General features: G+C 32.5%; 1 protein-coding gene across 5 annotated transcripts in view; it reads left to right on the top strand.

The window, feature by feature from the left end:
* Nucleotides 1-24,738, top strand: part of Phkb (phosphorylase kinase regulatory subunit beta) — a 221,059-nt gene that overhangs the window by 82,104 nt on the left and 114,217 nt on the right. For all 5 annotated transcript variants that reach the window (XM_005318148.5, XM_005318149.4, XM_021721160.3 and 2 more), the window contains one exon: nt 16,107-16,170. In XM_005318148.5, the coding sequence (XP_005318205.2) occupies nt 16,107-16,170 (64 nt within the window). The remainder of the gene's footprint in view (nt 1-16,106; nt 16,171-24,738) is intronic.

The following is a 24,738-nucleotide window of genomic DNA, read 5'->3' on the forward strand; positions in this document are numbered from 1 at the left end:
TTATCATCTTTACCCTATATATTTATTCTTCTAATGAAGAAGGTTAGTAGAATGTAGACTATACAGGTAATATGGTACAGAACATTCAATAAATATGGGATATCATAAAAAGACCAAGTTTAAGAGCTATTGGGATAAAGGAGGGCACAGAGTTGCAAACCAAAGGAATGAACAATTTATTCAATGAAATAATATCAGAAAACTTTCCAAAGATGAAAAATGAATTGGAAAATCAAATTCAAGAAGGATGCCAAATGTACAAAATCACAACAGATCCATACCAAGGCACATTATAATGAAAATGCCCAACACACAGAATAAAGAAAGAATCTTAAAAGCCACAAAAGAAAGGAATCAGGTTGAAAAGTCTGCAGTAAGGAAAACTGCAGACTTTTCAACCCAGACCCTGAAAACTGGAAGATCCTGGAACAACATATATCAAACTCTGAAGGAAAATGGATGCCAACCAAGAATCTTGTATCCAGCAAAACTAAGCTTTAGATTTGATGATAAAATAAAAACCTTCCATGATAAACAACAGTTAAAAGAATTTATAGCTGGAAAACTGGCACTATAAAACATACTTGGCACAATATTCCATGAAGAGGAAATGGAAAACAACAATGAAAATCAGCAGAGGGAGGTATTACACTAAAGTAAAAACTAACCAAAGAAGAAACCAAGTCAAGTTAAATAACAAAATAAACAAAAATGACTGGGAATACAAATCATATCTCAATAATAACCCTGAAAAGCCTAAACTCACCAATCAAAAGATGTAGACTAGCAGATTGGATTTTTAAAAAGACCCAACAATATGCTGCCTCGAGGAGACTCATTTGATAAGAAAAGACATACACAGACTGAAGGTGAAAGGTTGGGAAAAATCATACCACTCACATGGACTGTGGAAGCAAGCAGGGGTTTCCATCCTTGTATCATATAAAGTAGACTTCAACCTAAAGTTAATTATCTTGAGGCAATAAATAAGAACATTTCATATTGCTCAAGAGAACCATATACTAACAAGACATAACAATTATAAATATATATGTCCCAAACAATGGAGCATCTATGTTCATCAACCAAAATTCTTCTCAAGTTCAAGAGTCAACACAATAATCTCAGGTGACATTTAACACACTTCTTTCAACATTGGATCGATCTTCCAAACAAAAGCTGAACAAAAAAACCATATAACCTAATAATACTATCAATAACTTAGACTTAACTGACATATATAGAATATTTCATCCTTCAACAAGCGAGTACACTCTCTTAGCAGCACATGGATTCTTCTCTAAAATAGACCATATAATATACCATAAACCAACTCTTAGCAAATACAAAAGAGTAGAGATAATACCCTGCATTCTATTAGATCATAATGGACTGAAAATAGAAATCAATATGTCAAAATAAATAAAAAAGATTAACACCTGGAGACTAAATAATATGCTAATGAATGAACAGGGGGTTGCAAAGGACATCAAGGAAATCACAAGTTTTTTAGAGGTAAATGAGAATACTGACACAACATATTTAAATCTCTGGCCCATATGAAAGCAATATTAAGAGGAAAATTCGGGCTGGCAATGTGGCTCAAGCCGTAGCGCGCTCGCCTGGTATGCGTGCGGCCCAGGTTCCATCCTCAGCACCACATACCAACAAAGATGTTATGTCTGCCGAGAACTAAAAAATAAATATTAAAAATTCTCTCTCTCTCTCCTCTCTCTCACTCTGTCTTTAAAAAAAAAAAAAGGAAAGTTCATTGCATGAAATTCATTCCTTAAAAAAGAAAAAAACCAACAAATAAATGACCTAACATTACATCTCTAAGCCCTAGAAAAAGAAGAACAAATCAACATCAAAAGCAGTAGAAGACAGGAACTAATTAAAATTAGAGTTGAAATCAATGAAATTGAAACAAAAGAAACAATTGAAAAATTGACAAAATAAAAAGTTAGTTCTTTTAAAAAATAAAATTGACAGACCCTTAGCTACGCTAATGAAGAGAAAGGAGAGAGACAACTCATATTACTAAAGTATTTGAAAACTCGTACTCCAATAAAATAGGAAATATCGAAGGTGCAACAAGTTTCTTAAGTCATATGATTTGCCCAAATTGAATAAGGATGATATACACAATTTAAAAAGACCAATATCAAGCGATGAAATACAAGATGCCATCAGAAGTCTACCAACCAAGAAAAGCTCAGAACTAGATTTATACACAGCCAAGTTCTTATAAGACCTTGAAAGAAGAACTAATACCAATACTCTCCAATTTATTTCATGAAATAGAAAAATAGGGAGCACTTCCAATTAGGCCAGTATCACCCTGATTCCAAAACCAGGCTAAGACACAACAAAGAAACAAAACTTTAGACAGATATCTCTAATGAACATAGATGCAAAAATTCTCAATAAAATTCTGGTGAATTGAATACAAAAGCATATTAAAAAGATAGTGCACCTCAATCAAGTGGGATTCATCCCAGGGATGCAAGGTGGGTTCAACATTTGAAAATTAATAAATGTAATTCATCACATTAATAGACTTAAAGATAAGAATCATTTGATCATCTCAATAAATGCAGAAAAAGCATTCAACAAAATATAGCACCTTTTATGTTCAAAACACTATACAAATTAGGGACAACAGGAACATATCTCAATATCCTAAAAGCTCTCTATGCTAAGCCCCAGGCCAACATCATTCTAAATGGAGAAGAATTGAAGACATTCCCTCTAAAAACTGAAATAAGACACGAATGCCCACTTTCACCACTTCTATTTAACATAGTTCTTGAAAAACTGGCCATAGCAATTAGAGAGACAAAAGAAAGTAAAGGGATACACATAGGAAAAGAAGAACTCAAATTGGCACTATTTGCTGATGATATGATTCTATACTTAGAAGACCCAAAAAGTTCCACTCAAATACTTCTAGAACTAGCAAATGAATTCAGCAAAGTAGCAGTATATAAAATCAACACCCATAAATCAAAGGCATTTCTGTACATCAGTGACAAATCCTCGGAAAGGGAAATGAGGAAAACTAGCCCATTTACAATAGCCTCAAAAAAAATAAAATGCTTGGGAATCAGCGAAAGAGGTGAAAGACCTATATGATAAAAACTACAGAATGCTAAAGAAAGAAATCAAAGAAGACCTTAGAAGATGGAAAGATCTACCTTGCTCTTAGAATGGCAGAATTAATATTATCAAAATGACCATATTACCAAAAGCAGTATAGAGATCTAATGCAATTCCAGTCAAAATCCCAAAGGTATTCCTCATAGAAATGGAAAGAGCAGTCATGAAATTCATCTGTAAAAATATGAGACCCAGAATAGCTAAAGCAATTCTTATCAAGAAGAGTAAGCCAGTAGCATCACTATACCAGACCTTAAACTACACTACAGAGCAATAGTAACAAAAACAGCATGGTATTGGCACCAAAATAGACTGGTAGACCAATGGTACAGAATAGAGGACACAGAGACCAAATAACAGTTATCTTATATTAGACAAATTTTCCAAAAACATACATTGGAGAAAAGATAGCCTCTTCAACAAATGTTGCTAGGAAAACTGGAAATCCACATGCAACAAAATGCACTATTGGGCTGGGGATGTGGCTCAAGCGGTAGTGCGCTTCTCTCTCTCTCTCTCTCTCTCTCTCTCTCTCTCTCTCTCTCTCTCTCTCTGTCTCTCTTTAAAAGAAAAACAAACTAAAAAAAAAAAAAACACAAAATGCACTATCTTTCACCATGCACAAAAATGAACTCAAAGTGGATCAAGAACCTAGGAATTAAGCCAGAAACCCTGCATCTAATAAAAGAAAAAGTAGTTCCTAATCTCCATCATGTAGGATTAGGCCCCAGCTTCCTTAATAAGACTACTATAACACAGAATTAAAATTAAGAATCAATAAACGTGATGAGTTCAAACTAAAAACTTTCTTCTCAGAAAATGAAACAATCAGTGAGGTGAATAGAGAGCCTATATCTTGGGAGCAGATTTTTCCCCCTTATACATCAGATAGAGCACTAATATCTAGTATATATAAAGAATGCAAAAAGCTAAACACCAAAAAAAACCCAAATAACCCAATCAATAAATGGGCCAAAGGCCTGAACAGTCACTTCTCAGGAGATGATAATATATGAAAAATTGTTCATCATCACTAGCAATTAGAGAAATGCAAATCAAAACTACTTTAAGACTTCATCTCACTTCAGTCAGAATGGCAGCTATTAAGAATAGAAACAACAATAAATGTTGGCGAGGATGTGGGGAAAAGGCACACTCATACATTGCTGGTGGGACTGCAAATTGGTGAAACCAATATGGAAATCAGTATGGAGATTCCTTGAAAAATTTGGAATGGAACTACTGTTTGACCCAACTATCCCACTTCTTGGTCTATACCAAAGGACTTCAGCTTAATATAGTGACGTAGCCACATTAATGTTTATACGGGCACAATTCACAATAACCCAAGTGTGGGAGTAACCTAGATGACCTTCAATAGATGAATGGATAAAGAAACTGATATATATGTACACAATGGAATGTTACTCAGCATTAAGAGAATAAAATCATGGCATTTGCAGGAGTTGGAGAATATCACTGTAAGTGAAGTAAGCCAATTCCCAAAAAAATAAAAACAAATGCCAAATGTTTTCTCTGATATAAGGAGGCTGATTCATAGGGTGAGGAGGGGAAGCATTGGAGGAATACACAAACTCTAGAGAGGTAGGAAGGGAATGCTAAATACTAGTGTACTGACACATTTGCAAACATTTTAATAACAAAAATTGAAATATAAATGACTGTCAAATTAATCCTGGGAACTAACATACATATCTTTTTCTATAGTTTTACAGTTCATGTTAGGCATTTTTACATATAAAGCAGAATAGTAGCACTCAATGAAGAATTCAGTGAAGTATAGAAAATTTTGTGTCAGTTCAGAAATTAAACATTCCGACAAATGACAAGATAATGTTATATTCCAACCATCTTCCAAATTAAGTTATCATCATTTGAGATTATCAATTAAATTACAAGAAAGGAAGTGGATATGATTAGAAAAGATAATGTTAAAAATTTTCCTGTTTCAGTTCTTAGGTTCATCAGGTCTTTTCCTTGATTTTTCTTTTTTTTAAATATTATTTTAGTTACAGAAGAGCACACAATATCCTTGTTTATTAATTTATTTTTAATGTGGTGCTGAGGATCAAACCATTGCCTCACACATGGTAGGCAAGTGCTCTGTCATTGAGCTACAGCCCTAGCCCTTTAATAATCTCTTAATAATACACCAATCTGATTCCACTGCTATTATTTTCATTATACAATATTTGGACTAGTAATTTTTCCTGTTTATAAAGTCTACAGTAAACTCAAAGACCATTGGGTAAAAGTTACCATTAACCCCAGCAAATGAGGATGTTACAAGGTCCCTTAGTGAAAAATCAGAGAATCCAACTTGTTCTATAACTGAGGTACCGGTCATTAAATCATTAAAGATTTTATTTCAAGATTTGGAAAATCATTATGTGATATTCTTCTTTTAAAAAAAATAAATATTTTCTTAGTTGTAGATGGACACAATACCTTTATTTTATTTATTTTATGTGGTGCTGAGGATTGAACCCAGTTCCTCACACGTGCTAGGCTAGTGCTATACCACTGAGCCAGAACCCCAGCCCATGTGATGTTCTTTGTCACCTTTTGCATACAAAATCTTAATTGTAGCAGGCTATTTTATTCAAATGGATGGGAAATTAAGTTTATCATTTAAATTTAGACAGTGGATTTTATACATTTAACATTGATCTTGTAATTGTTTATAGTCTAACAATTTGTAATTCCCAAAAAGAACTTTAAACATCTTTTTAAAAAATGTTTTCTAGTGCACATTTCAACAAGTCTCTTTCGGATGTATCACTTCTGCTGCCAAAAGGGTGTATTTTGATGCTGCTTATAAACACAGTGATGGCTTTGGTCCTGGGAGGCCAGTATTTCTGTACTTTGGCTTCTGTAATTATATGTGGAGCTGCTAACAGTCAGGGATCAAGTCACAACTCTTTTTTCTTTTCCTTTCTTTCTTTTTTTTTTTTTTTTTTTTGGCTACTGTAGGATACCTCTTCAGATTGTCTGGGCCTCCTTGAATCTGTTTGTTACTAATTAGTGCAGTAATCTTGCTATATCCTTAAGCTTTTCTCATAATTTAAGACTGCTTGAATTAACCCCATTATGCCCCATAATCCCAAATGTGAGACATGTAAAAACTTAAATTGAGCAACAAATATACCCCTTGTGTACTATGTTTTAATAGTTCTTTCTTTTGAGAAAAGTAATAGGTGAATAATTAAATCATTTGAGAAAACTATGCACATAATAAGAATATATACAAAGGATATATGAGCTCTAGATTATGATTCCAACCTATATTCATGTACCTGTGTCAGTTTCATTGAAATTTTTGCAGAATTGTAAACTTGGGAGTTAATGGATTAATAAATACAGAGGCTTTCAAATTGGATGGGTTTACTTCCCAATAAACCCATTGTAGTTTGTAGATAACATAAGTAAAAAATGCACATAATACACTTAATCTATAACTTAGCAACACAGTACACTGGAGTATCATTTGTTTACCCTTGTGAATGCTGAGCTAATGCTCAGTACTGCTGCCTGCATCACTGGAGAGTATCATACCACATACTACTATCTTAGAGAGAAAATCGTAATTTGAAATACAGTGATGATCAATTTTGTACCACGTAATGTCAAAAAATCATACAAACTGTCTGTTGTAATTTTTGCTGTAAGTACTTATACTTTTCATTGCCTTTTGACTCCTTTTCTCTCTCCAGCTATTTTTGTGCTCTAATGTTTCTCCTTAGAAGAAGGTAGAGCAAGAGCACAGCACAGTCTGACTCTTGCCTTGGTACAAAAGTGACTGGCTCTTCCTTCCCTTGCTATGCTAGATACAACCCTTTTGAGTTGTACCTTTATATTAAAGATTTATGTTCTGGAGCCCCCCAAAATGTGTACTTGTATTCTTCTGAAGTTGGAGGATGTCATTTATTTTAATGTTTTGAGGTACGAGGTGAGAATATATTAGATCACAGGAAAAGTGAAAGGAATCAAGAGAAGAAGGCTAGCAGGGATACCTGTGCTGTAACCAGGCCTGCAAGGACCTTGGTGATGGTCTTCTAGGTCCTAGCTATTGTCTCAAGATGAAAGTGGGTATGTCTTTTGTTGGTAGCAGCAGCAGCGTCAAACCTGTAGGTAGCCTTGATGTTAGGCTTCCAGGCCCTTGCTGATGACCTAAGATGGAAGATGCACCAACAATAGATGGTGGTAGTGGCAGTGGAGGTAATCCAAGATGACGATGGAGGTGTCCAAAGATGGAGGTGACTGCTTTCAGAGATGGGGCTGAGAGGGCAGGCCAGGCGGTGGCTGGGCAGCCTGTTCAGAGATGCAGTGCTACTTTGGGCTACTGCCTCCAGGCCCTGTCTTTTGTCCCAAGGTGTAGGCTAACATGAGGGGGGGGAGGGGCTGTGAAGGTGGCTGCAGTGTCCCAAGATTGAAGTGGGCCAGGAGAACCACACATTGGTAGATGGGGGAGCACAGCATGGTCGCTCTCCTCCTCTGCATGCCTATTTTAATGTGTTGAAAAGTTTTTTCTGAAATTAGAATAAATAATTGGGCATAAATTCTTGATAAAACTGGGATAAATTTCAAGGTTATCTTTGACAATTGTATACCTTGATTCATCTTAATGTGTTGGTCAGATTCTTCTTGATCTGCCGTTTTTACCCCAGGTTGGCTGGTGTCTTTAGTCCAAATTCTTGAATTATTTAGTATTTTTTATTGAATCCCCCAATTTTTTTTTCTGAACAGACATTTCTTTCATTTATCAGAACCCCATTCTAGCAGCAACTTTACCCTTTCCCAGGGCTTTTGTAAAAGGGCCTATTGGTCTAAGCTCACTGATTCTTTTGAAATGTTTCCTAAGCAACCATTCACTGCAGTCTTGATTTTTCTGTTGATTTTGCTTTCCTAAAGCACTGGCCCCTTTCAGTTTCTCCTAGGATATCTGGAACTCTATCAGATAATGTTTTTCCTTTCTCTTCTAAGTATTTTAATAAATGCCCATGCATCTTTTAATCTTGTATTATTAGATTGAATGATATTTCCCTCTGTATTTCATTTCAGTACCTGTTTATTGTAGCACTAATTCTTAATACTCAGAATTACATATCCAAGTAGAATTACATATCCAGGTGAACTTATCAGGCTCTCCAGGCCTATTTTTTATTATTTTTAATTCATATTAATTGTTCAGATTAATAGGTGTCATTTTGATACTTCTTTTCATACATATATTGTGCTTCATTCATATCCACCTTTCCTATTACCCTCTTTTTCTTTCTTCTCTTCCTCCCCTCCCCCCTTTTCCTCTCACCTTCCATAATAGTTCATCTTCTGTATTTGGGTCATCTTCATTTTTTTTTTCAGTTTCTATTTGTGAGTGAAAACATGTGATAGTTGACTTTGTCAGCTTCTTCAAATTTAATTCACATACTTTAATCTTTAAATTTCTTCCTCCTCATAATGTAAATTTCCATATTCCTGCTCCTTGGGGCTTCCTTTGAACCCATACTTCTTTGTTTTGGTGAAGAAACTAATTTTTCGTATGAAATGTGAATAGAATCCCAAGCCCTAACTTTGAATTTTTTGGCTATTGAAAAACAAAAAGGAAAACTGTACTTAATAGTTTAAGGTGGATATATTTCCAAATGGGAAGAAAAGTTTTTGAAATTTTTTTACTCCTTTGTAGAACTTTACATTCAATAATTTCCTCTTTAAGTTTTGTGTTTATGATATAAAGATGATGTTTGAAGCAAAAATAATTTGAATCTGATTTTTAAGGTTTTTAAAAACAGTTTAATGTTCTATTCCCTCATTTTCTCTAATAAGGAAAACCATCACTATAATATTAGATCTAAGTAACATGTGTTTATTGATCATTTTATTCCATACAATGCTTATTATTTAAAGTAATTGCTTAGTCTTCTTAAGTCATTTTTGATGTTCCAGTCATTGAACTGTGATAAAGGCTTTTGTCCATCCATCTGATTCACTTTATGTATTTTTGCCATACTGAATAATTCGTGAACATCCATTAAAACCATAGTGCTGTAAAGTCCTTGTTCTTTCAGGAAATGATTGGGTAGCTTAGGGAATTAAAATGTAGTGTTATGAATAGGACAATGTGAATTTAGTTCTCATGCCTGTGAGTTACTTTTGTGAATTCCATGATGGGTTATAAATAACCCAGTCCAAACCCCATCATCTTTTCTAGAAAAGCCTTGATTATGTAATAAATCACCTTATTATAAACTCTATTGCAGGCAAGTGTTGCTATATTCTAGCCTTCTTAAATTAATGTTAGAACAAAAGACCTTGAGGTATTACCTTGCAAAAATTAGATCAGTATATATTCTATTGAACATAGTCACCTAATATTAATGTACTCAATAATAATAGAATAATTTAACATTCTGAGAATGTCTTGTACCATTTAAACATTTCTTAACTTTTGCAGTAATATATACTGTATTTTCTAGCAAAATATAAGATCATATCAAGAATGTATTTGAGTTTCTAAAAAAACTGTTATTGCCAAAGATTTAATAACTAGTGGACAATAAATTAATGTATTTGTGAATTTATAATATCTGTTTAACTATTTTTTATAAAATAAAATTAAAATGTAAAGAATTCAACAACATTTACCTCAGTTCAAGTACAATGTTTCTATTTTAATGCTGTATTTCAAAAACTGTGTCCAAATTCAAATTCATTCCATAGCTTTCCCTTTTTAAATTTTTTTCTTGTTATTTTTCCTTTAATTCCTTCTCCTTATCCTCTTCCCTGATTATTTTATTTATTTACTTTTTGTTGTGGTTTGTTTGATTGTTTGTTTTTTAAGATGATGTCTTACTATGTAGTCCAGGCAGGTCTCAAACTCCTGGGCTCAAATGATCCTCCCGCCTCAGCCTTCTGAGTATCTAGAATCACAGAAGAATGCCACTTTTGGATGCACTTTGGATAGCTGTCTTTTGGCACCATTTTCTAAACTTGGACTGGACACATTATATATGTCCTCAATTATATAATTTCTTACATATTTGCATTTTGAATAACTTATTTTCTTACCACTTTCAGTTTTCTGGTATTACTGAGTTAACTGAATGTAAATGTTTGTGCATTAAAAGTTCAGGATATCATCAGGATCACATTCTTAAGAAAACCAGTTGACAATGAATGTTGTTATGTGGTGACAGCATATGACCTCCTTAGGTTCTAAGAGTCTTGAATTTTTGTTCAGGCAGTCATTTGTTTACAATTTGAAATATGAAAGGTTAGTGTGGTTAGTCCAGTTGTTCTGGGTACACAATTAGGCTCTGTTTTTTGTTTGTTTGTTTGTTTTGTTACCATCATTGCAATAAATATTCCAAATTTAATAAAAAGTACAATTAAATAAAAGAACAGCCCTTTATTATTGTCTCAGTTTTCTGATGGTTGATTCTATTAAGCCTGGTAGTTCATAAATCAGCGTCTCTTATATGCTTTTTGTCAATTATGGCTGGGGATAGTATTACCTTGAAGACTCCCTCATTCAGGTCTTGCAGTGTTGACTAGGCCTTGGTAGGAGATATCTGTTGGAAGGCATAGATGGAGTTTTTTTTAATATAGATTTCATAATAATGAAGTATGTAGGTTTCTAGGCCCAGCATCCCAAGACAGTTTTGCCTTTTATGACTGCCTCAGAAGGTACATGATACAAATTCTACTGCCTTTTACTTGTTCGAGTCATTAAGAACTCAATATTCTAGTAATAGATCTTAGACTCCACTTCTAAAGAGGAGGAATGTTGAAGAATTTGCAGATATTCTTGAAACCACTACATGTTCTTTTCATGAATTTTATTCCTTCAGGTTCTATTCTTTGTCATTTCTCTCTAAAAACAACTTTGGATCTATAAAGAGATCACTTACCTTTTTTTGAGTAAACAGTACCTTATGAATTGTCATAGAAGTTATTTCATCTGTGGAAACATCAAGTACTTCCCTCCCTACCAGGAAGTCTTCCTTGGCAATGAAATGCTGGACTACAGATTTCAAACCAGTAGAGCAGTATCTTAAATCCATGTTATTAGTTCAGTTGTTCTGGAAAATTAGGGTGAATTTGGTCAGCATAGATTCCAGTAAGGAAAAGGTTTTCACCAGGAAAGAAAGGATAGATTTGATAATTACACTTTAACATTTCTTGGCTATAGTGACCCTATCTTAAGTGTAGAGGGCAATAATAAGAGAAGTATAGACTTGTGCATTGAAAACTATTTTTTAGAATGTTGAAAGCGATTAACTAACTAACTAATCTAACTAAATGGAGGGACATCCTGTTCAGTCAATGCTTTAAAATCCAACTATCTTTTTTATAGAGCTTGAGGAGCTGATCCTAAAATTTACAAGGAAAAGCAAGGAACCCAGGCTAACCAAAACAACCTTGACAAATAACAAAATTTTCAATTTTAAAATTAGCTACAGTAATTAACATAATGTGGTTCTGACATATGGATAAACATGAATGGTACAGAATTAACAGTCCAGAAATAAACCCATATATCCATGGTCAACTGATTTTTTAAGACCTTTATTTTATTTATTTACTTTTATGAGTGCAGAATCGAACCCAGTGCCTCACACAGCCTAGGCAAGTGCTCTAACACTTAGCTACAACCCCAGCCCTCAATTAATTTTGATAGAAGTACAAACAGTTCATTGAGGAAAAAGTAGTTTTTCATAGATGATTCTGAATGTTCACATGGAAACAAATGAATTTGAACTATATACAAAAAATCAGCCTGAAATAGATTAAATATCTACATGTAAAATAAAATCATAGAACTCTGAGGAGAAAACATAGTTATAAATCATCATGACCTTAGATTAGACAATGATTTTGAAGATGCAACATCTGAAGAATAAGCTTTTTTTCCCACATTTTTATTTGTACATTATAGTAGTACATAATGATTGGATTTGTTGTTGCATTATTTGTACATGCACACAATATAAAATATAATTTGGCTGTATTACTCCCCAGCACTTCCCCTCTCCCTCCCCACCTCTCACTCTTTGACTCCTTTCCTCTACTGATCTCCCTTTGATTTTTAGGAGATCCACCCCCACCTTTCTTTTTCTTTTTTCCTCTACAGTTTCTGCATGAAAGCAAAAAAATATGACCTTTCACCTTCTGAATTTGACTTATTTCACTTTCCATGATGATCTCTAGTTTCACCCATTTTCCTGAAAATTACAATTTCATTTTTATTTATGGCTAAATAAAATTCCATCATGTATATAGACCACATTTTCTTTATCCATTCATCTGTTGATGGACACCTAGGCTGGTTCCATAGTTTGGCTGGTTCCATAGTTACGCTGCTATAAACATGGATAGCATGTGTCAGTGTAGTAAGGTGACTTTAGTTTTTCAGTATAAATACTGAGATGTGGCATAGCTGGGTCATATGGTGGTTCCATGCCTGTCCTTGAACCTCCATATTGATTTCCCTAATGGTGGTACTAATTTATAATCCCACCAACAGAAGAACAGGCATTTTTCTAGGAAAATTTTTTTACAAAGATAGTTTAACACTTTTATATGAACAGAACTTATTTTTTTTCCGCTAGGATAAATGGCCAATAGTACATGCAGTAGGTGGGTCATATCATAGTTGTATCCTTAATTCCTAAGAAACTGTAAAACTATTCTCCAGAGTACTTATCCCATCATCAGTGCATAAATGATGTATTTTATCTCCTTTTTTTAAATTTTAGTCACTCTGACTGGGTTGTAGTGATATCTCATTGTCATTTTGTTTTAGTTGTAGTTGGGCACAACTCTCTGCATATTGTTAATTTTTGAGAGTTCTTTATATCTTTGACATATTAACCCTTTGTCTGATATGTGTTTTGCAACTAATTTCTCTCATCTATACCTTGTGTTTTCATCTTCACAGAGTAAAAGTTTTTAATTCTAATGAAGTCAAATTTATCAATTTTTTCCCTTTATAAATATACTTTTGGTGTCAAATTTGGTAACTCTTTACCTAGTCTTTGATCCTAAAGATTGTCTTCTATTTTGTTTTGTTATGATCAATTTTCAGTTAATTTTGTATAAGGTGTGAGACTTTGGTTGAAGTTGAAGCTTTTATTTTCCCTTTTGTCTGTGGGTATGCAGTTCTCCAGCACCATTTATTAAAAGACTATTTCTTCCACTGAAATACTTTTTGACCCTCTTAAAAATACAGTAGCAGGCATTTACGTGCCATCTGTTTCTGGGTTCTATATGTCTAGCCCTCTACCAAAACCACACAGACTTGGTTAGTATAGTAATGTAAGTCTTGAAGTTGGATAAACTAATTGCTCCAACTTCATCCTTTGTTTTTCAAAATTGTTTTAACTATTGTAATTTTCTTTTGATTTTTCCATATACATTTTAAAATAGTCTTGTACTTAAGAAAAGTCTTGATCGGATTTTGATAGGATTTGATATCTTTATTGAGTCTTAGAGTCCACGAACACAGTATTTCTCTCTATTTATTTAGATCACCTTTGATTTATTTTATCAGCATTGTATAATTTACAGCATAATTCTCAGGTATATGTTTTGGTAAATTCACACATAACTATTTTTCTTTTCTTTCTTGGTAGATTGAAATGGAATTGTATTTTTTAAATTTGGCTTCCATGTGTTCATTGCTAATATGTAGAAATGTACTTTGTTTTTAAATGCTTATCATAAATCTTGTGATCTTGCTGTACTCACTAGTTTAAGAAGTTGTGTTTTTTAATAGACTTCCTAGGATTTTATTCATTTATAATTTTGTCATATGCAAATATGGACAATTTTATTTCTGCCTTCCCAAACTATATTCTTTTTATTTCCTTTTCTTGCCATATAAAGCTTCTTAGAACTTCTAGTACTGTGTTAAATGGTGGAAATGAGAGAAGACATCTGGCTTTTTCACAATTTTAAGGAGAAAGTGTTCAAATTTTCTTTCACCATAAAGTGTAAGGTTATCTGTAGTGGTTTGGGGGATCAAATTGTATAATTTCCTTTTATTTCTATTTCTCTGAGATAAATGTTGAATTTGTTTTTTCTGCATTGATAGATATAATCTTATGATTTTTCTTCTTACCCTGTTGATATGGAAAATTATATTGACTATTTTTGGTTATTAAACCAGAGTGTATCAGGTAGTACTTTATAAACTGAATTCTAAATGTTTCTTCTATAAAAGGTACTGCATATAATGGTTTAGTTATTTTTAAAATGTTTGGAAGAAGTCTCTAATGAAATCATCTAGGTGTGAAGATTTTGTTTTGACCTTCTTTAAATTGCAGTTTTCTCAGTAGTTATATTTAATAAATCCAATTTATTGACTTCATAGTGAATAAGTAGTGGTAGTTTGTGTTTTTCTGCTTTTCCAGGAATTGATTCATTTCTAAGTTGTCAAATTTATGTGTTTAGAATTCTCTGTAGTGTTTTTTTGTTTGTTTATCTTTTGCATGTCTACAGTACCTATAGTGATATCTTCTGATTCATTTCTAATTTTAGTCATTTGTGTCATTTGTTTTATTTTTTTCCAATCTTGCTAGAGATTTGCCAAGTTTTAATGATTTCTTTTTTAAAATATTAGTTCTTTGAAGCTGGGGGTGTATCTCAGTGATAGAGCATTTGTCCAACATGTGTGAGGCCCAGGGTTCAGTCCCCACTACTACAAGAATTAAAAATACAATAAATTCTTTGTTATTACTTTTTTCTGTTGTTTTTATGTCTTAAATTTCATTGAGCCCTACTCCCAGGGAGGAACAAGAGTAGGCATTTTAACAAGTTCCATGTAATGCTGCTCTTGCTGCTCTGGAGACCACAGTTTGATAATCACTACTTTAGAGAAATGCTGAATTATTGACATCATTAACTTTCAATGATATTAATGACATATGCAGTCACTTTGAAACCAATAAAATTTTGCAATAAGTAAAATAAATTGGATATGAGGTCTAAAGGGTTTTTTTAGGGGGGGTGGGGAGTACCATTGGATTTAACTCAGTGGTACTCGACCACTGAGCCACAACCTGAGCCCTATTTTGTATTGTATTTTAGAACAGGATCTCAGAGTTGCTTAGCACCTCACTTTTGCTGAGGCTGGCTTTGATCTCATGATCCTCTTGCCTCAGCCTCCCGAGCCTCTGGGATTACAGGTGAACACCATTGTGCTCAGCTGATCTAAAAATTTTAAAGATAGCTATTTATAAGATGACAGTATTATATGTTAAATGAAATGGGTCTTCCTATTTTTTTATCACTATTGTATGTGGCATTTGAGAGGCCAAAGGAGTAGGATACTGAGGGAAATAGTACTTATTTTATTACAAGGAGAAAAATAGCAAAAAATGAGAGGTAGAGAGATCATTTATTCTATAAGCATAAAATAATGCCTGACTTATTAGATCCTAGAAAATGAGTATTTGAAGGAATACATTAAACCATAATCTGTAATAAGTGTATGACATGCAAAATCTTTTTTAAGGTTTAGAATTGACATTAGAAAAGCTCTATAACATTGATCTGAACTAATGATGCCCAACCTGGTAATTACAGCACATATCATCATAATACACCTTCCTCTAAAGTTCACCACTTTTTTTTCAAGTTCTTGAATAGAAATGAAACCAGAATTAAACTAGTTCCATAAATAGTATGGCCTATAGTCTTTGTCAAGGTGAACCCAGAAATATTTTTCCCAGATGATCACTAACTATAAAAAAGAAAAATTAAAATAGTGAAATGTCAGAAAGGTGTCTCTTAGACATTGTTCTCTTATGGAAGTTGTTATAATTGTTAATAAAGAAACTTGCTTGTGAATATTCATCAGGTAATGGTTCTTATTTTGTAGCCAGACTTTTCAGAGTAATGAAGTATTTCCTTTTCTCTTTTAGCTCTGTTGGTTTAGCAAAAGCGGCTCTAGAAGCAATTAATGGATTCAATCTTTTTGGCAACCAGGTAAAAAAAAATAATAAGAATTCTTTGATTATTTGAATTGTGTGTTTAATTAATTTGGCTATTCCTTAAGTTATTTCCTTATAATCAATGAATATATGAAATTTATGTACCAGCCCAAGCTTGAAAAGTTTTTACTTTGAAAATTATTTGCCAGTTAAGTTTTAGTTTTCTCACTAAAATCCATTCCTTATTTTTAAAAAATTTCTTGATAAATTAATTCTCTCATTTTCTTGGTTTAGTGTCAATAGCTTCTCTCAAGTCTCTTAGACATTTCTTAGGGATTTCACATTTTAAAAATATTTCTGGCATTATGTATTATTTATTTTTCATGTAGGTTCTCATTGTAGGTTTCAATTTAATGCATATAAATGTATTTCTCATGCAGAGGGGAATATGTGTAATGTATGCAGCCATAGAATAGGCAGTTGTGATAGTAGTTTCACCTTCATCTGCCTATAATCATATGTCTAATATCTCATTTTGTCTAGGGATTAAAGGGAATCCTTGAGTGTCACCTTAGATCATAAGATCTTTAGCCAGTTATGCACCATAAAACTAATCAACTGACCACAGATTCAGTTGTCAATGGAAGGGAATAAAATATAGAAATAAACGTTACTATTCCAGATCAAGAAATGCCTAATTTTCTTTAGCAGTTTTTATAAAGATTTGCAAAATGACAAGGCAATCTGAAGTTTCCAACTGATATAATTAAGTCTAAGTTATTGAAATGCTATGTTAGCGAAAATATATTTTAGGAAGTTAATGCAGATGTGCCAAAGAGTCACCTTGGGTTTTGTTACGGCAATTATTATACTATGAATCTCCAGTCTTGAATTTAAGAAAGTTTCAAGTCATAGTATGGTAACACAACTGCCTGTCTTCTCTTCCCTTGATATATATAAGCTTTCTTTCACCCCAACTTTCTCTGGAAAATGAGATGTAGTTATATCTAGTGTATGAGGAATTACTAAAGACAGATTTGGGAGAATGGTACATAGTCTGTGCCCAAGAGGTGACCCAGGGTTTCCTTCTCACATGGATGGATAGACAGATGACTAGATAATGACATTAAAGAATAGCATTATATTAGAATTACAAGACGGCATTACTGTATTCTTTGTAACTAAAAAGGTAAGAGGTATGATAATAGGATCTATTTAAGAAGGTTTACATGCAAATAATAGTTAACTTGGCTATTAGCTATTAACTTTAGCTCTGATAAACCCTCAATAACAGTTATCTCTTATTGCTATTATTAATGAACTACAGTTCATTAATAATACTAAACAAAGGAAATGAAGAGATCTGATTGAAAGTCCTATAGAGTATTTCAAGTGTACTGAGAAAAGTCATGGATCAAATCAGAGGTGGACTAGCAGCATTCTGACAAAAAAAAAAAAAAATATATATATATATATATATATATATATATATATATATAGGTCTTGCTTGACTGCTTTCCATGGCATAGCAAATAGTAAACTGCTGTGAACCAGGAATGGCCAACTCTTTTTTTTCTTCTTATTTCCTTTCTTTGAAGTACCTGAATCTTCAGGTTGTTTATACACATCTATATACATACATATAAGGTAGCTTTACTAACTCCATCTGGTTTTTTAAATAAGACATATTATTTATACAAATTAACAAAGTTTTACTGTGACATTTCCATACATGTATAAATTGTGCATTAATTATGTCCTTCCGTCTTCCACCTTTCTCCAGGTCCCTGTCCTGTTCCCTAATAGTCTATCTTTTAAATATTGTTTTCACATGTGATTGAAAACATACAATACTTATCTTTCTCTGTCTGGCTTATTTTGCTTAACATGATGTTCTCCAATTCCATCCATTTTCTTGCAGATTAAAGAATTTCTTTCTTCTTTATAGTTTCATAATATTCCACTATGTATATGTGCCATATTTTCTTTATCCATTCATGTATTGATAGACACCTAAGTTGATTCCATATCTTAGCTATTGTAATAGTACAAGTATTTCTTTGCATTCTGAGTCATTTCCTTCCTGTATATACCCAGAGGTGGGATAGCTGGATCATATTATAGTTGTTTTAGTTTGCTGAGAAACCTTCATATGGTTTTCCATAGTAGCTGTACTAATTTATATTCTGACCAACAAACAGTATATAAGGGTTCCTTTAGCCCCACATCCTTACCAATATTCATTTTTTATTATTTTAATATTAGCCATTCTGATTGGAGTGAGATTGAATCTCCATCAAGTTTTGATTTGCATTTTCCTGATGGCTAAAAATATTGAGCACTTTTTCATATATTTATAGTCATTTGTACTTTTTCTTTTGAGAAGTACCAATTCAGATTTTTTTCCCCACTTTTTATTGAATTACTTGTTTTCTTGTTTTTTTTTCTTTTCTTTTCAGTATTTTATGTATTCTGCTTGTTAATCGACTCTCAGATAAGGACCTACCAGGCAAAGATTTTGTACCAGCATGTGTCTCTTCACTCTTTGTCTCTACACTGTTTCTTTTGCTGTGTAGAAATTTTTTAATCTGATGTATCACATTTATCAATTTTTGTTTTTGTTTTTTGTGCTTATAGAAGTCCAGACAGGAAATCGATGCTGGTGCCATTATCTTGAAGTGTTTTTCCCATTTTTCTTTTGGTAGTTTTAGAGTTTCACATCTTAATATTAAGATTTTTTTATTCACTTTGAGTTATCAGATTTTGTAGCAGGTTAATACTGTCTTTATAGAATGAGTTTGAGAAGATTCATTCCCTTTCTGTCTTATGAAATAGTTGAGGTGCATTGGTGTTTAAAATTCTGGTAAAATTCAGTAGTGAGTCTTTCTGGTTCTGGGCTTTCTTTATTGAGAGACTTTTTATTACCACTTCTATCTCATTACTTCTTTTGCTTTATTTAGGATTTTTATATTCTCTTGGTTCAATTTTGTTAATATATGTCCAGAAGTCTTTCTATTTTTTTTCTAGATAGTCCAGTTTATTGACATGTAATTTTTCAAAATGTCCCTTAGTAAGCTTTTGAATTTCATTGGTATCTATATTGTATTAACTTCTTTTTCACCTCTAATTTTACTTATTTGAGTATTCTCTATCTTTCCTTTGGTTAATTTAACTAAAGCTTTGTCAATTTTATTTATCTTTTCAAAGAACCATCTCTTTATTCTGTGGATTCTTTGTATTCTTTTCATCTTTATTTTATCTCTGATCTTTATTATTTCTTTCCTTCTACTTATTTGGTGTTTGGGTTGTTCTTATTTTTGTAAGATCTTGAAATGTATTATTAGTTTATTTATTTGAGATCTCTATCTTTTTTTTTTTTTTTTTGGTACTAGGGATTGAACACAGGTGTGCTCAATCACTGAGGTATATATATTCCCAGCTTCTTTTGAGTGTGTGTGTGTGTGTGTGTGTGTGTGTGTGTGTGTGTGTGTGTGTGTGTGTGTTTTAGAGACAGGTTCTCACTGAGTTGCTTAGGGCTTTGCTAAGTTGCTGAGATCTGGCTTTCAACTTGAGATCCTCCTGCCTCAGACTCCTGAGCATCTGGGATTACAGGCATGTGCCCCTATACCTGATTCTTTTTTATTTTGTTTTTAATGTCAGCACTCATTGTTATAAATTTCCCTCTTAGTACTGCTTTCACTTTATCCCATAGGTATGTTTTGTTTCTATTTTTGGTTGATTCTTGGAATTTTTTATTCCCACCTTATTTTTTTCAGTAACCCACTATCTTTCAAGTGTGTTATTCAGTATTCATGTATTTGTATGATTTCTGTAATATCCCTTGTTGTTAATTTCTACTTTCTTGTATCTTATCTGATTAAAATGGAATGAAATTATTTCAGTTTTTTGAATTTTTTAAAAATTGCTTACTGTTGAATTTTTTAAAATTTGCTTACTGGTCTATTTTGGAAAAAGTTCCATGAGCTGATGATCGATCTTCAAACATTGGATGGAATATTCTGTAGATGTCTGTTAAAACTATTTCATCTATAGTGTATTTAACTCTGATATTTCTTTGTTCACTTTTTTCCCCCTGAATGAGATTTATTGTTTCAGAGTAGAGTATTGAATCCACCCACTAGTCTTGTATTGAGGCCTATCTCTCCTTTATGTTTAGTATTTTTTTTTTCTTTGATGAAATTGCATGATGTGGTGTTGGTGCATATTCTACCTAGCTTTAAAAACTACTTTTCCTGGGAAGTTTTCATATGTTATTTATTTATAATTCTAAAAGAACTGAAGGCTTTATTAGTCATTGTGATTATGAGTTAAAAATTTAATATCATTATTGTTTCACAGCCAGTTTCTCAGAGTTGACTTTACATTGGAATCCTGAGAAATTTTAAAAGCAGTACTGTTTCCTATACCCAACATACTGATTTAGGTGTAGGAGAAGGCAGTGACACTAGGGTTTTTCAAATCTGTTCAGGAATTCTAAAGTGTATCCAAGGATGAGAACAAGTGCTCTAATCAATGTTAATTTTTTGTCTTCTTTAGGTCATGTCATTTTCCAATGTGTCTGTGCACCAAGTGTTTGGTAAATGAATGACCCTTTGATAATTTTGGATGGAAATATAGACAATGTCTTATTCTTTTAGTGACTGCATGTTGCAAAATAGAGCTTCTTCATCTTTCATTTTTGTAGGATAGTATCAGTGTCCTAGTTTTATGAATTCCATTTCATCCTTTTTTCTGATAGGGATCATAGCAGGAACCTGATTTTGAAAATCTTAGTATTTCCACTTTTACAATTGTTAAAATAATAATGTGCCTGCTAAACAGTAGCACATTTAATACTGCATAGGATTTTTTTGAGTGTTTAATCATTTTATAATGTTGTTTAATGTATGTAAAAGAGCTGTGCTCTCATTAAAAATTAGTTACTGGGATAAGAACTGCCAATAAATATTTTTAAGTGAAAACCCAATGTAACCTCCTTACATCTTGGAGGATTTCAGATTGTATGGATATTTATTTCTAAAGATTTTTGATGTAGTGGTTTGAAAGATCTGATCTTGTGTCTTTAGCTAAGTTAATTGAAAGCTTTCAAAAAGTATATCTTTTCTTGGTGTCAACTTCAGGGAGTCAAAGTTCTTTGGAAATGGAAAATCCCTTCTTAAAAAGAATGGTCAGAGAGTTGACTTAGCTTTTCTTAGTTCACACAAAAGTAGGGTAGAACTAAGAACTAACCCAAAGCCACTCACAATGAATCTGGAAGGTGAATTATTGGTTTGGGAAATCTCAGATCTTTGATGTGTTCTGCCATAAGTTGCAAACTGTTTTCTTTTTCCCCTCAATAGCTTTATTGAGGTAAAATTGAAGTACCATAAAATGCACATATTTGAAGTATGCAATTTTATCAGTTTTGACATGTATGTATCTAATAAAATTAATATACAAGCATTATTATTACTATTTTTAAAAAATGAAATCGTGCAGACTGTTTCTTTCATGGTTTATTATATTAGAAATCAATCACCTTGAGATGTAAAGAACCCCACCCTCACATGTCAACTCTCTCAAAATTAAATGGCACACTTATAAATATCTTAGAGGTCAAGGAAGAAGCACAAAAAAGTTAAAAAAAAAAAAAAAGCACTTTGAACTAAGTGATAATAAAAGCTTAAAATATCAGGATCCCTGGGATGAAACACGACTCAGATGAACATTTATAACTTAAATTACTTGTAACAGAAAGAAGCTGGAATAATAATCAAATTATTTTCAAATTATGTAGTAGGAAAGAAAAATAAGAGTAGGAACAGAAATACATTTAACAGAGAAGAAATAATACAGCTAAAATTTGATAAAATATAAACAAGTTTAATCAAGAAAAAGCAAAAACACAAAAATTAATATCAATGGAAAGGGAATGATCAATCCTACAAATGCTAAAAATATATTATGGTAATATTATAATTGTATGCCAACATATGTGATAGCTTATAGAACATGGTCTATATTAGAGAAATATCTGTGTACTGCTGAGAAGATGGTGTATTCAGTCATTGATGGATGAAATATTCTATATATGTCTGTTATATCTGAATTATCAGTTGTATTTTTAACTACAATACCTTATTTAGTTTTTGTTTGGAGGAAAACAAAATCCAGTGGTGACAGAGGCATGTTAAAGTTATCAAGTATTGGTCTGGGGATATAGGCTCAGTTGGTATAAAGTGCTTGCCTAGCATGCACAAAGCCCTGGATTCAATCCCCAGCATGACCACAAAAAAAAAAGTTACCAAGTGTTATTGTGTTGTGGTCTATTTGATTCTTGAAGGGTTTGTTTGATGTATGTAGATACTCCATTGTTTGGGGCATAATTGTTTATAATTGTTATGTCTTGTTGATGTATAATATAATTCTGTTAAGCTGAATGAAATGGTAGCCTTCTTTGTCCCTTCTGATTATCTTTGGTTTAAAGTCCACTTTATCTGGCAGTAGGATAGAAACTCCTGCTTGTTTATGCAATCCATGTGAGTAATATATTTTATCCCATCCTTTCACCTTTAGTCTGTGGATGTCTTAAAGTACTTGTAACAGAAAGAGATGAGTTTCTTGGAGATAGCATATTGTTGAGTACTGTTTTCTAATCCAATCTGCCAATCTGTGTCTTTTCATCCGTGAGTTTAGGCCATTACTGCTCAAGGTTATCATTGAGATATTGTTTGTATTCCTGGTCACTTGGGCTTATTTATAGCTTTTAATTTTAATTAGTTTACTTTGATTGACTATTCCTTTAGTATAGTTTCTTCAATTGCTAGTTTTCACTTTTTTTTTGTCTTCATGAAATATTTTGTTGAGAATGTTCTGTATTATAGACTTTCTAGCTATATATTCTTTTAACTTTCCTTACTCAAGGAATGTTTTTATTTAATCTTCAAATCTGGAGCTTAATTTTGCTGGATATAGGATTTCTGCTTAGCATCCGTTTTCTTTCAGAGCTTGGTGTATGTTATTCCAGGATCTAGCTTTGAGGGCCTGGGCTGACAAATCAGCTAAGATCTGAATTGGTTCCCCACATACATAATCTGATATTTTTCTCTTGCAGCCTTTAAAATTCAATCTGTATTCTGTACCATAAGTATTTTTATTATAATATCGTTCTAATTTGATGCATTTGGGTCCTGTATTGATTTTCCATTTCAGTCTTTAGGTTTGGAAAAATTTTCTGATATTATATCATTGAAAAGGTTGTACACTTCTTTGGTTTGTATCTCTGAACCTGAATCAATTTCAATAAATCTTAAATTTGGTCATTTCATGTTATCCCATAGTTCTTGGAATTTTTGTTCATGGTTTCTTACCATCTCATCTTCTTTCCTTGGTCAACTCTGTTTTCAAGATTATGTATTTTCTCTTCATTGCCTGAGGTTATCTCTTCCAAGTGATCTAGTCTGTTGGTGATGCTTTCTATTGAATTTTTAATTTAATTTGGCTTATTTTTTCCTTAATTTTGAGAATTTCTTCTTGTGTGTGTGTGTGTGTGTGTGTGTGTGTGTGTGTTGGTGTTTTTTGTTGTTTTTTTTTTGGTCAGAATCTCTGCCTCTTTATTGAAGTGATGTTTTACTTCCTCTTATTTTTTTTAAATTATTTTTATTTTTATTTTTATTTTTTTAGTTGTAGATGGACATAATACCTTTATTTATTTATTTATTTATTTATTTTATGTGGTGCTGAGGATGGAACCCAGTGCCTCACACATTTTAGGCGAGTGCTAGACCTCTGAGCCACAACCCCAGCCCCACCTCTCATTTCTTATACTGTCCTTTACTTCACAGATCAGTTTAACTATGTACATTCTATGTACATTGATTTGTTTGGGGCAATTTGTTCTTTTGCTTTTTCGTGTTTTTGTCTCTACTCATCTAACAGTATGGTTATGAGGCAGTAGAGTTTCTACCCTGTGGACTTATAGTGTCCCTGAAGGTTTCCAGTACCTCATTATTTAGGGGGAGACAAATAATAATAACAACCAATGCAAACAATATACAGTATTAAACCAAATAGTTTCTACTATGATGTCTACAATATTAATTATCACAATAAACAGAAGTGATATGATCAGTTGTTGCCTACTATAAAAACAGGAAGTTATGATTATAATTTCAAATGGCAGACAGGGAGAAAAAAGGAGATAAAAGATGTGATGATTATGAGGGAGGAGGAGAGAAGAAGAAATAAAAAAGGAAGTGTGAGAGAGAACAGTTGAGATTGGCTGTTAACAGAAAAATTAGAGAGTCAATGAAAACAGGAAAAAAATATGTAAAGTAAAAATTTAAAGAAATTACAAATAAAAATAAAATAATAGAAAACAAAACTAAAATATATTATTCTAACATTCTAGTTCACAAAAAAATTAATCCATGAAAAATAACTGGCTTAAAAAATGCTAGAAATGAGGAAAAAATATAAATATGTATAAGTGTTCATTTACCATATTAAGGTAAGAATTAAACAGAGAAAATAATTTTTTTTTTAATCTTGATAAAAGTTAAAGTTCTGATAGAATTTCCGTTGGAGTTCAAAAGAGTCTCAGTTTTTCTTCTCAGCAGTTTTA

Source organism: Ictidomys tridecemlineatus, chromosome 15 (assembly GCF_052094955.1).
Source record: "Ictidomys tridecemlineatus isolate mIctTri1 chromosome 15, mIctTri1.hap1, whole genome shotgun sequence".
Taxonomy (NCBI): Eukaryota; Metazoa; Chordata; class Mammalia; order Rodentia; family Sciuridae; genus Ictidomys; species Ictidomys tridecemlineatus.